General features: G+C 41.1%; 1 protein-coding gene across 3 annotated transcripts in view; it reads right to left on the minus strand.

Annotated features, from left to right (window-relative positions):
- Positions 1–557: 557 nt before the first annotated feature.
- jbug (filamin-type immunoglobulin domains fbug) overlaps positions 558–14,279 on the minus strand; it is a 291,607-nt gene continuing 277,885 nt past the window's right edge. For all 3 annotated transcript variants that reach the window (XM_068375344.1, XM_068375343.1, XM_068375342.1), the window contains 7 exons: positions 13,959–14,125; positions 13,565–13,771; positions 12,310–13,191; positions 12,077–12,175; positions 10,979–11,099; positions 2,042–2,223; positions 558–1,933 (listed from right to left, as the gene is read on the minus strand). In XM_068375344.1, the coding sequence (XP_068231445.1) occupies positions 1,805–1,933; positions 2,042–2,223; positions 10,979–11,099; positions 12,077–12,175; positions 12,310–13,191; positions 13,565–13,771; positions 13,959–14,125 (1,787 nt within the window). In that variant the 3' untranslated portion in view covers positions 558–1,804. The remainder of the gene's footprint in view (positions 1,934–2,041; positions 2,224–10,978; positions 11,100–12,076; positions 12,176–12,309; positions 13,192–13,564; positions 13,772–13,958; positions 14,126–14,279) is intronic.

A 14,279-nucleotide genomic window follows, 5' to 3' on the forward strand; every position in this document is an offset into this window, starting at 1 on the left:
GCATAATAGTACAGTATATACAGTATATTTATAGAAAAATTTGAATTGACAATATATGTTATTTCTGCTGCCATTATTTATACCTTTAAAGGTGCTAAAAGTAGTTATCACAAAGGATCAGAAATACTGGTTATGGTAATATGCACCTGCTCCTTTATATATTGTAGAGGATCATTAATCCTATTACTCTACTACTACTACTACTTTTGCTTCTTCCTTATGAAAGTTACCAAGCTATAGTGGATGCTTGAGAGAAAGTTAAATGCTCACAAAAAGCTTTCATCCCTCTAAAGTACTTAGCACTAATCCAGGTTTATTTTCATTGACTCCTTTACTACTGCATGATGTTTATGATACTAGTATTATGCAAAGTGCTTCTTTTCTTATTTCCTTATTTTACTTTCTATAGTAAAGTGTATACATTACATAGGAGTAAATGTTTTTAAAAGTCATTAGATATAGTTTATCCATATGATTTCTTGTACTATGCATTTATGAAACTGCATTAAAGTAACTTCAACTTCATTGTTTTTATAGAGGTAAAATGAGGAAAAAAATATTAGTAATGTTTATTGATTCAACATTTACAAATTTAAAAAAATGGGATAGCAATGAGAATATATTAATGATTTAACCCTAATATAAAATTGATGAGCTATTGTACATTCCTGGCATAACTGAATATTGGCAGGAGGTTGTGATAACTATGATGATTCTGTCTCAGTTTAACAATGATAAAGATAGAATTTTACATTTAAGAAAACTACAACTACATGTATGAACTTTAGTGATGCGTTAGATATGCAGATGAAATGATAAAATGCATGAGCAGATTTTGATCTTAAGAATGGATGATTAAAAGACACTTGCACATCATTTACTCATTTAGTACAGTACAATATTTCTGAGTAGATTACATAAAGTCCACCAAAACATAAGGAGGCAAAGTTCACTACAAAATGCATTCACTATTGCCAAGTGAAATCATGTAAAGGGGCACAAATGTGCACCTAACCATTACGTCATTTACACATGACGACAGGAAGGCGCTGCAGAGATTAGGCAATGAGCTTTTTTAAAGTTATTCTCTCCTCAGCCATGGTAATAATCTTTACCTGGAGATATAACCTGAGAATGAGGCATGAGGAATAAGGGTATATACAGTACCATAAAAACCCCAAATTGTTGTTGGAAAGAACAGAGTATGATGTTAATTAATAAAAGTCACATTACTCTATCAGTACCAATCAAGAAATGGAATTATTTATCAAAAGGCCCAGAATTTAAAATCACAGAGGAAGTTAGTCTTGGGATAACTGATTTATGTACATAGCCCTGTTAGGGGGAACCAGGGTCCACCACCCTATAAATTGTTGGTGATGAGGCGGTACCGGCGGAACTGGTGTCTGTGTACACCGGTATATGCAGGGCCATTCATTGGCGTCGAACGTCTAGGGGTTGTGCGTCCCTTACTAACCGAGAGGGGTGGTAGGGATGTAAAGTAGTTTTGATGGGTTGCAGACCAAGCCCATGTAGACATATAAACAGGCATTGGTCTTGAAGGCAATGAAAATGGTAGTTGCAGCACGGGGCTATGACCTCCTGGGTCAATCGATGGGGGTTTATTTTTGCGACGAGCATGAGACTTAGCTTTAACCTTTCGAGGTGTAGTGAGGACCCGACCATTGCTAATTGGAGGACCACGAGCTGGTGAAGGGGTGGAGGGTGATGAGCCAGGACTGAGTCCATTACTGGAGGAGGCAGTGAAGGGAAGAGCGACGCTCGGCGGGGACCCTGGCCCCCCTCACAGTTGGGCCTGAGAGCCACGCCATGACATCTGTCCGAAGCTTACTGCACCATATGTGGTGCCATAACCTATGCTTCCATAATACTCACTTGGGGCCCCTCCTGGGCCAGTTGGAGAGTAACCACCCTGTAAATCCAGACAAATATTTAGTATAATGTAAGAATTCCTTAATAAAATACCAAAATATAAAAAGTAATAATTCTGATTGAAAACATTTGATTTCATGTTACTTACGGCCATGTATCTATTGAGTTCATCTTGTGTATCGAATATCATCACAACAAAAGGACTCCCTGGTACATGTTCACCAGACCATTTAACTTCCATTCGATAATCCCCTGGTTCTGTTGGGTCATATTTACACAGTATGGTTCTGTCTTTTTGAGACTCTCTCTGCATCTCAACACGGAATGCACCTGAAAATTAGGAAATACATGTAATTAGATTCTCTTTATTTAAAAATTTACCTTGAAATTGTCTACTGAAACTTGGCCATTAATTTTAATAAATTTTCTGAAGCAGTGATAAATGTAATTAGCAAATTTGGAAATGTTCTATTGGTTCTGTCATAAATTCCATGGTAAGAATAACTTTCAATAAATATTTTTCTTATCTTTTAACCCTTGTGTAATCGTATGAAATTCAAACTTCAACGATCAATTATTCCCATGGGAAGTAAAGTGATGTTCCTATCTTCTGTACAGCACACACAACAAACCCCTACCCATCAGAAACAGGTCTTTCACTGGGTTTTCCTTGCTTTCTTGATATAGGCAAAAGTTATGGTGTTTGAATGTAGAGCTACATCTTCCCTTGCTATCAGACTGCATTTTTCATTCTTTCATACTGCCAACATTTTGAGTCCATTGAAGCACCATGTTTTTATTTTTCATTCCCTATACCTTACAGGTAAAAGTTCCCCATGGTTGCTCCACAACCGTCTTGTTGATGAGTCGAAGAAGATCAATATTTCCAGTACTCTCTCCTTCAGATCGACTCAAACTGTTAGTATCTACCAAACTCCTCCATTATGTCATCACTCGAGGTTGGTCACTGAATGAGGGGGGAGGGGGAGGGGGACTAACTTTAGGTTTAGACATTCTGCCAATGATGGCTCAGATGGAACTGCATAGGCCTCATTCTCAGCCTGGCATGTGGGACGAAGTTTCTAAGGATGCCATAATTCCAAGAAGACATATCCAATTGTGAGGTGACAACTAAGCTGATAACTCTTCTCCTACAAGTTGCGGAAGGATTGAATTCTTTAACTGAAGGGGAAACTTGGAAAGAAATCAAGGCTATGATCAGCTATAAAAAAGGATCACCTACACTGGAGATAGGACAGATTTCTCTTGGTTGATAAGTATGCCTAGGCACAAAAGAAATTTTCTGGATTGTCATGTTTATAATTAGAAGCAAAGTCCTTAATCCTCCTGAGAACTACTACCAGCATTGATTTCCATTCAGAGTGCAGTGAACTACCTGTACTCCCATACCTGTGGGTAGTAGTAGTGTTGAGAAAATGTTACTAAATACATTTCAATTTACTTTCCCCCATTATCCACCAGATCAAAATACCTTCCTAAATAACAATGCAATCCGTGTTTTCCATGAAGACCCCCTCACCAGTTTTTGTAGTAGTTCACACGTTGGATTGGTTGTTTTCAATCGACCTGTTACATGTTCCAGTCCACCAATATTCATAAAAGTACCTCAAGGTTTTCTTTCAATGAAAATTTTATCACTTTACTTGCCTATATTGGCTTGAGCATAATCCCAATATACAGTTATGGCCCCCAGTAAAGTGGTTATATCGGATGGAAAAAGTACTAATTTATCCAGATTTGTTAGTCCTCAACAATTGAAAAGCCCTTCTGGGAATACTCATAAATTTCAAGAAGTCTAATCTGCTGCTTTTCCCTTGTGTCCGTCAATGTGACTTGTACCAGAAGGTCAGGGGTCCGAGGCACATTCCTACTCCCGCTCTATCAAGGAGGGTGGAACAGCACACGAGTGCTTCCCAGACCTTGTATTTCAGCCCCATACCACGGCCCGATTCCCAAAGCCAACCATGAAAGAAGTGTATGGCCCCGTACTCTTTCTGTTCCAAGGTTGATGGAGGAGCTTCGGTGACCTCCATCTCCCTTCCTTCCAGGACACCGGATGCCTACTCCTCCTCCTATTGATGAGTGGTCTCTTTATTTGATAGAGAGTATGGCGCTATTCAAGACTGTTCTAAAGCACATACGTACTGTGATTGGTTGAGAATGTGGGGCACAAAGCCACGGTTGCCCGTCCACCCCAACCAGCAGGAAGGAGATGTACAGTACCTAGTACTTCTGTTTTTGTTGGGGCTTGAACCAGGAGTTCTCCTCCCATTGCAGTTGGCTTGCCCAGGCTTTTGTCAGCCTCTGATTACATCCAAGGACAGGACAGTTGTATTTGGGAGGGAGCCAAGTCTCCGTAGCATGCTGCCTCACCCTTGACCTTGGCAAGGAACAAGGTTTCTTGGTGTCAGGATGTCTTGAGGTCCCCCAGATCACAGTACAGGACCCACTGAGGCAGACTACCCTGAGTCGGAGAGTTCTTTGTGAAGGCTCTTGCGCTCATATGTGAGTGCAATGGCCTGGGGAGCCTACCTTGGCACCTCCTTCGGGGAGGATTTTAGTTATTGATTGGCACTTTTGTGCTCCTCAACGTATGAAGCCCTTGTTGGTGTTGCATTCATCTAATCTCGTGGACATTGCCATGGACCTTGTGGATAATCAGATCTGTGCGTCCGAGAATTTACTTCATTCTCGTAGGTCAAGCAAGATCCTGCCACTCTCCGTGAAGTGGAAGTTCTACACGCTGGAGATAGGTCTGACATAGGGGGCTCTCGTTAGAGAGACTCAAGGTGGAAGACATGTCCTTCTCAGCACTCATAGTCGGAGAGTCGTGTGCAGGCGGCGGTGGAATCATGAAGACTGTTTCGTAGGACTCTCTAATCCATCACACTGTCTCTTCTAAGGACCCAGTCCTTCTAAGGGGAAAACAGACAAACCTTCAGAGGCAGCCAAGCCTACACGATTGGGATCAAGGAAGGGCCCTGCACTCACTCCTAGATGCTGTCCCACAGCTTTTGTGACCTCTTCCCAGAAAGAGGCTGTGTATGCACAGCCTTTTCGAGTACCCCAGCCCACTCTGTTCAGGAAGGGTAGCGATGAGAAGGGAGGGAGAGGGAAATACTGATGCCCACGATACCCCTTTCCAGCTGCCGAGAGTAGGGAGTTGCTTGTCTCACTATTGGGTGACTTAACAGAGACACACTGCTGAGTCGGGTGGTGAATGTCCTACAGGAAAGTTACTTGCTACCTTTCCTGGAACACTGGCCTTCTCTACCTCTAGTTCCGACAGAGTTCCAGTTGGAGCATCCAACATCCAAGAAACCCCTGACCCTGTGGGCACTTGAGGAAGGGATGTTGGGAGAAGAACATACTTCAAGCCGTTCCAGACAGGTCTCCAGGTTTCTACAGTCAACTCTTCCTGGTGGAGAAGGCGACAGGTAGCTGGAGACTGGTCACTGACCTCTCTTCCCTGAACTAGTTTGTCTGTCAAACGAAGTTCAGAAGGGAAACAGTATGGTCTAAGCTGTTTTCAGTCAAAGAGGGAAACTTTGTTCTTTTGATAGACCTGAAAGATAACATCTTTCAGTGCCTGTTCATCATACCTCTTGAAAGTATCTCCATTCTTCCTCTATGATACAGTGTACTACTTCAAGACTGTGTACGACTCCCCAGGTGTTCACTCAGGTGTTCACCTTGGTAGCCACTTAGTCCCACTCACGAGGCATACGTCTTCTGATGTATCTCAACAATTGGTTGATCCGGCTCCTCTGAGAGATAGTTGCATCAGAATGGAGATTGAATTCTTGCACTTTGCCATAATTTGGGGATTGTGGTAAACTGGAAGAAGTCAAATCTCATACCCAAGCAAAGATTGAAGTACCTGGGCATGCTGAAAGACACAGCAGCAGCAAGAGGCTTTCCTACAGATGACCACATCAGCAGGCACTTGAGAGGTTGCAATACCATTTCTGTCTAATGCAGAACTCTCAGCTCAGTGCTAGCAATGTTTTCTCGGTTACCTTTCCTCGTTGGAGAAGTTCATTCATCATGGGTGCCTCCACCAGAGATCACTTCAACGAGAGGATTGAGGAGATCTTGTTTGGTGACGCAACAAGGAAAACCTCACCAAGAGAGTTCCACTGGACTAGCTACTTCCGGACATACTTCTGTTATCAGACGCATTGAAGGAAGGGTGTGGAGCACGCCTGGGTGACCTGGTTATCAAAGGGGGTGTGAACCGAAGAGGAAAGGCATCTGCCCATCAACATCCTCAAGATACAAGCAGCCTTTCTGAGATGGCAAACATTCCAGTAACAACATTTGTGGAGGTGCTAAGTAGTGTTGATGAGCAAAAACACTATCGTAGCAGCTATATCAACAAGCAAGGAGGCTTGGTCTCACACCCCCTTTGCAAGCTGACGAAGCAAATGCACACTTGGTGGGCGTTTCCTGCCATGGAGTTGTCAGTGAGGTACATTCCAGGCAAGAGGAATGTTCTAGTAAGCACACTCAGTCGCCAAGGGCAGGTTGTAGGAACAGAGTAGCCTCTACATCATTTGGCAGTAAAAAGGCTTCTTGGTCTGTGAGCTTACCATCGGGGATCAACCTGTTTGCCACACGGTTGAACAGAAAATTCCCTGTGTTCTGCTCCCCCATTCTGGAACCATGGGCATTGTTCAAAGACATCATCCAACAACCATTGGATCACATAAGCAAGTACTCCTTTTTGCCATTCAGTCTGATTTGGCCGGTAATCAACTGAAATTTGGTTACACCAGGACTCAGGATGACCCTGGTGGCTCCTAGACTCGGCATCCCGATCTGCTTGCGATCATCTGGTCGAGGTCCTGAGAAAACTACTCCTGTGGCCCATTCTTTTCTGTCAGTGCATTGGCAAAGGTACCATCATGCCATGGAGTTGTTAGCGCTTCAAGGATGAAGACTATCTAGCATCTCCAAGTAAAAGAGTTTTTGCAAGGTATTGTATACAGTATTTGGTATCTCCAGAGGACTTCTACAGCCATCTACCAAGCAAAGTGGGCCATCTTCTGCAATTGGCATCTTAGAAGGGGTGTTTTTGTGGTTGGAGCAACTCCAATACAGATTGCAGATTTCCTCGTCTTCCTTTGCCAGGAGAAGCGTCTCTGTCGCAGCTGGCAAAGGATACCGCTTGGCCACACATACTTCCTACTGATGGGCTTAGACCTCTCCTCTTCCTGGTAGTAATCTATACTTGTGAGGAGCACCAAGCAGTCTTGGCTACCCTGGGATCTCAGACCCTCAGAGTGGGATGTGACCTTGGTCTTTAGGACTCTTACCCCATTTGAGCCTTTGAGGAGATTGTCAGACAGGGATCTGACTCTTAAGACTGTCTTTCTGCTAGCTTTAGCATTGGCGAAGAGTTGCCAATTTGCATGGTCTTTCTTATGATGTTACCCATCTAAGGGGTGGAAGGAAGTCTCATTCAGTTTTGTGCTAAACTGCTCTTGTGTTGTGTGAGGGCACTGCAGTGCTATCTGAAAAGGACCCAACACCTCAAGCCTGAATGTTGAAGAATTTGTGTAAGTACTGGCAGATCCAAGAAAGAGGTGTCAAGGAACGTAGTCTCTTTCTGGTTTTGTGAAACAATCCGTAAAGCTTACACCTTGACTGACGAGAGCTGAAGCGTCAACTAGGACTAGAAGTCATGATTTAAGGGGTATTGGCCCCACCCTCTCTCTCAGTAGGAACCTGTCAGTTGGCCAAGTTTTCAAGGCTGGTGTTTGAAAGAGGCAGACCTTCTTTATGGTCTTTTACTTGTGGGAGTTTACTCCAAAGTCCCTCGATACCTTTATGCTTGAACCTAAGGTAGCTGCTCAAGCTGCTATGTAACCAGCTCAGCTCCCACAAGGGAAAAGGATGCATCTCATCTATGGTATCGTGTAGATGCAAGTCTGGAATGAATGGTAGTTCAACTGGCCCTTCTCCTTCATTCTTCTGTCCACTTCTCCCTCTGGACAAAATAATTGAAACATTACAAGCTGGTCGGACCAGATGCTGCTAAGTTTCACTTCAGAGTACCATTCTTTCATATTAAGGAAGTAGATCTCTCTATCCTCCTGTAATGATCAGGAGGATAGTGGGTCTTATACCAAACCATTAATATTCCTACTTGGTACCTGACTCTTAACTGATGTCCCCTTCAGGGAAAGGGGTTGCCAGTGTTAATCAAGTACTGTACGTGTATTTATGTACAACCCAAGGCCTATTCAGTCTTTCATCCATATGATACAGATAAGAGGTGGCAATGAAACTTGCTTTGCATCTATACAGTTTGAGTAGTGATCACTTCTAGGGAAGAAATTGAACCTTCCAGTTTGGTTCCAGGGGACTTCCAGCCCATGAAGCAGTCTCTCCCTGATCAAAGGATGAGGGTTTGTATGATGTGTACGAACACATCAAAAATTATTTGAGTAATTTGTATTTTCCTTAGCCATATAAAACTGAGTACTTGCAATACAACTTCCCTCCTCAACCAGCACTCTCAGTCCTTGGCTGAAAGATATAAAAGTGATATTTCTCCGACCAGAAAGGGGGCGGGGCTCTTGACTTCGCCTTCTAAACGGTTGGATAACCACTCGCTATCCAACTTTAATGACAGATTCCAGCTTGTGCTGAAATGATATCCCTAGTTCGACTCGGGTTTTCATGGCTAGGAAGAATATAATTACTTTAAAATTTTACTTAGTGATATTACAAATGACTGTCATTAACCATAATGCATCCATGTTGCATATAACTGCTAACCCGAAAAGGGTCATGAATGTTATCAGGTGCATTGTGAGCCTGAGGCAGAATGCCTAAGAGCCTAGGCCATTTTCCTTCTTTCTATGTGGGTGAAAGGATTCTCTAAGATCATGGGGCATGCTAAGTATTTACCTAGCAAGGATCTCAGAGATCTCAATAGTCTTGATATCCCAATGTCAACAGCCAGGGGTTTTGGAAATGGGGCGATATCATAATATCAGCAGCCAGGAGCTTTGGAAATGGGGCCTAGTAGTCTAGGAAGCTATCCATGTTGTTGACTATGGATACGTGGATGACCTAGGCTACGCAAATGAGGAGGCCTTACTACTGGGATCTTCCTTTGGATACTTAGGAAAGTATCCCTCTGGAGATGTCTCGATAAGCACTTCACTGCCTAGGCAGGCTCTAGTAAGTAGGTGACCTATTCGCTTGGATTTGGTATACACTTGTGTCCCCTATTGATGCCTTGCTTGTAGCTAGAATAGTAAGGGCATCCATCTCCTCCCTTTATGGTCAGCCCATGTAAGATGGGGCCTATCCAGGTACTGTTGACCAGTCTTCTAATTCCTTCAAGCTCCAGACTAGGGATCCGGCTGTGACTAGGTCTTTGGGTTACCAGCTTCCAAGGAAGGCTCCTATGGTAGTTCTTTCTTCCGGCCCTTTGGATTCGGTCACTGCGAGGCCTTTAGATTACCAGCTTCCAACAGAAACTCCGGGAGAACCTCTTTCTTCCATTCCTACAGATTCAGCTGTGGCTGGACCTTTCGGTTTTCAGCTTCCAAGAAAGGTTCCAATGAGGACTAACCTTTCCAGTTTTAAGGATTCAGCAGCTGCTGGGCCTTCAGGTTCGCAGCTTCCAAGGAAGGGTCCAGTGATAGTTTTTCCTTCTGATCCTAGTATAGAAGAATTAATAGTGGTGGAGGATACATCAGAGGTCCTTCTGCCATGGGCGTTGAGGGGATTTAGTAGATAATCCTTGGCGATTCATTGATGGATGTGCATTCTAGCCAGAGTCGAATTTTTTTCAAGATAAATTTATGAATTTACCATTCAATGACATTGAATTAAAAAACCTGGCAGCATCTCCAGACTCAAAAAATAGATTTAAGATCCATCTCTTAGGGTATGTCCCCACCTAACCACAAAGAGTGTTGTTCTAATGCCATACGAGGCTTCTCTCGATACCTTAGAAGCAGCAATATCAGACGCTGGAGGTTTTGCATTTGCTTGCTTCTTCGGTGGCTAGAATAAAATTGCCAGACCAGAAAACTCCTGTACGGCCAAAATGGCAAAATTAGCGGCCGTGTCAGTGAGGGAGTTGCAGCTTAAAGGTGATTTAATGCCCCTAAAAGTGTGGTCCCTTTCTGTAAGGGTACCTTATGAGCTTCAAAGATTCCTGGAACAAAGAGGGTTTCGAGAAGTCTTCCTTCCCAAGAAGTAGGATGCTCAGGTTGAGACGGGGCCATTTCTCTTTGGTTTCAGATCACCCTCGGACAGTGAAATTAGTGATAGGTAGACCTTGTTTAACTTGGTATCTGGCATGGAATCCTTGGAAGGGGGGAGGGGGCTTTAGAGGAATTACAGATGGCAACTTGTGTTATTAGCGCAAAGTAACCTAACTTTGGCAGCTTTTGATCTGGAGAAGTGGAGTTAGAAGATTTTTTTTTACATTGATTCAATGTGCAAATTGCTCTTTCTTCAAATCCTCATGGACAAAGCGAAAGCCAATGCAGAAGCATTGGCCATGTCTCAAAATCTTAGGAAGTCAAAAAATGGATCATCTCCAAATAATTTACAGAGGAATCAATAACTCATTATTGGTCACACCATTAAAGTAATTATATTAGCATGTGTAAAATCTTTCCATTCTATTTTACCATGAATTTTCTTTTTGCAGACTGGTCCACCTTAGTACCCATCAAAATTTTTAATCTATTAGATGTTAAAACTTGCTGAACTTTCACTGCTTTTAAAAACTTCCAAGAATTTCTCAAGTAAATCTAATATTTCTATTTTGTTTCCTCAAGGCATCAGAGTTGATCTGATGACAGTATCCCCAGCTCTTGATCCAGCCACAAAATGGAATTTTTAAAAATCAAATCTATTGTAGTATATTGTACTTATAGTTTTGCTTCAATTTCTCATTGAAGCTTACCTCATCATTCCTTGTATGTTAGCTAACTTAGCAAACCAATAAGGCAGATATAAGTACAAATAATGAAAAATTTTGAGTTGGTTGTTAAAATAAGTAAGGAAATATTGATTTCAAGATAATTACCTTTAGGCCCTCTAATTCTAACAGTAAGTTGGCCTGCACCTGCACCGCGAGTATCACAAATAAAACGACTCTGGTATGAAGCTAGAACTCCATGCTCAATACCAGGACCATATACACGAACCTGCAGTAAAAATACATTTAGAATAAGTTTTAGCACAGATTTTAATATAATACAAAGAAAAATTAGAATATTGATAATAAAAATGTTATTCTTATACTAATTTGATGTTCATGTTTCTTCTTCCCTGGAAGCTCGGTTTATCGACACTTACTCCTAAAATTTTCCTTCCTTAAAATAGACACATGCTTCTAGTAAAGTGATAAGATACACTAGTGGTTAATAGCAAGAAGCGTAGCAGTGACACGCAAAGGCTCTTTATTATTTCAGTCTCAAAGTCAAAATCATTCCCTATCTTCTTGACATCAAAAGGGAGTGGAGAGGAGGTGGCATGTATAATAACATCATTGAGTATAGAGACAACAAATTTTTATCATCAAAATTACATTTATTCCTTTGAACCTCCCATGCTGTTCATATTGCTGACTTCACCACTCTGATAGAGGTGGAACACCAGTGAAGGAAGAAAGTGGTCATTTATAAAATTAAATAGTACAATATAATTAAAATTCTAGACTGAACGAGTCTAGATTAATGGTAACAAACCATTTGCAAATGAAAATCAAGATACAGGACTCCAAATTGTTTTTCTAAAGATATTTGAAATACAGGACTGAAGGTTGTCTCTAATGATGTCTTATCTTTAATTACTGTAACTATCTATATGATCCCAACATCAAGTGACCAAAGATAGAATATTTGAAAATAAGAAAATTATACATTAACTGAACTACAAAAAATTAATAGACCACATCACCAGCAGCCACTATAGAGGTTAATGTCAATAAACTGAGCTTCCAGAGAAGAAGCAATATGAACATCAGGGGATGTTCATAGAAATAACAGAAGAGAACAGAAAGAACTCTGATGTATAGCAACATAGACAAGACTTCTAAAATGATTTTGAGTTTTCTGGTTAATTACCGTGAAACTGGAAGAATATATGATACATAGAGGAAGGTTAAGTATAATATACTTACTTTTGAGGGATCTGGAGCTCCAGCTACTTTCAATGTATAAGGAGAACCAGGAACGTGATCCCCTTCATACTTTATATTCAGTGCATGACGACCAGATTCCTGTTATGTACAAGTAGTGATAATTAAAGAAGAGGAACCCACTTTATAGCAAGAAGAAAATACAGTATATTCAAAAGTAAATTCTTGAGATTGCAGTTGAAAACAAAACCTTAATATTCTAAGTGCTTTCTTACCTGAGGTCTAATATTTAATGTGAAAGTACCATCACCATGGTCATCCAGATCACATAATGCAACTTTCTGTGGCCCTGTACAAGTTACTGTAAGTTCTCCAGGACCAGCTCTTCTTGTGTCAATAAAGGATTTGATTTCATGGCCAACCATGCCATGCCGTAATCCTTCACCAGAACATATTACTCTTGATGCATCAGCAACACTTTCAACATTTACTTTCAAGGGACAGCCTCGTACTTGACGATCAGACCACATTACATTGAGTAAATATGCGCCTGGGAGCATTGGAGTATAAACAGCATGCCAGATTCCACCTCCCTGTTGTGTAAGGGAGACTGACACATCAGCTTTTGTACCACTCATAGTAACATCAGGAGCTCCAGGACCAGCAGCTGACCCATCAATAATAAATTCTGACTGTTCACCACACCGTGCTGTTGTAATACCATGGCCTTTAAGTGTTACACGCGTGTGATCACCTGTAACTACTGGTTCAGCCCATCCATGAACTGGCATGTTTGGCAAGGGTAAATTTGAATACCACAAGTGTAACTCATAAGCCCCTTCTCCAGGAGGGGTAAATATCAGGCGGGATCGAGATCCAGTTTGATCTAAGCCAACTTCAATTGGTCTACCCTCATGTGATACTTCTGCTTTTAATTTTCCAGGTCCAGCTTCACTAACATCAAAAGCTAATCTCTTCTCTTCTCGAGGAGTGAGTTCTAAACGGCCCTCTGAATCTTGCAAACTTGACCATCCACCAATCAGTCTAACTCGAGCTGGATCAACAATTTTGGGATGGAATGGACTACCAGCAACATCTCGTTTGTTCCACTGTACACGAACATCAAATATACCCACTTCATGAGGGACATACGTGACCTGTTTTCAGAAGTAATATTTTAATCAGATGACTGGCTTAAATGTAATAAACGAGGATTTTATCTAGTATATTCATGAAATAAAAAATATTGTTTTACTTGTTTTTGACATTATGAAAACCTGATTACTAAACCTTGAGGGTTCAGATGCATTTTTTATCTAAAATATTTTGGAAAATATGTAACATTTACACAAATGGAGGAGAGATTTTTCTTAAGTGACACTGATGAAATGGTAGTGCTGTTTAGCACACATTGTAAGCCACAACATATAAAAGTCATACTTATTTTCTCCTTTCTCCATAAAAAAATATCTAAAAGGATTAATACTAAAATGATATGAAGAAAACATTCACAAACTATGAAACACCTACCTGATAAAGACCTTCATCTTGCTTGCGTACATTTACACGCGCCACACTATCAGGTCCATCAACTGTTACGTGAGGTTCCCCAAGCAAGCCACGACCGTCAATATTAAATGTAAGTGGTGTATCTATAGCGCCACCTTCTAAACCGGACCCCTTTACTGTTGCTAAACCAGATTCACCTACATCTACAGTAACAGGAGATCCTGGAACCTGATATGAAAATATTAGTTAATGCAATTTCAGTTGGTATATAATATTGTACATAAATTTCAGAGAAATAAATCACAACTATACCATTACTAACTATAAATTTGAAGCTATTAATAGAAATGCTCAAACATGTTTATTGAGTTTTAAAGAGGAATTTAGGACCAATGATGTACAAAGTAAAGCTAACCTCTTCACCACCATAGAATATAATAATTCTGTACTGTCCAGGTGCATCTGGGATCCATTCAACAAATTCACCAGAAGGTCCAGTCTTAACTTCCAAAGGTGTCATTACACCTGAAGGAGCTTCAACGTTTACTTCTAAATCTGCAGCACCAGCTTCAGATGTGTTCACTATTGAAGATAAAGGAGACATGATTATATTGTCTGTTTGCAAGCTAAATACAATACTATACATAAATCTAAACATTGGTTTCCAATATTGTGATCATCATTCTAATTTTTTATTTCAGAAATTTTATAGTCAGTTTCGTTTGAAAGCATTTTT

This window comes from Palaemon carinicauda, chromosome 6 (assembly GCF_036898095.1).
Source record: "Palaemon carinicauda isolate YSFRI2023 chromosome 6, ASM3689809v2, whole genome shotgun sequence".
Classification (NCBI taxonomy): Eukaryota; Metazoa; Arthropoda; class Malacostraca; order Decapoda; family Palaemonidae; genus Palaemon; species Palaemon carinicauda.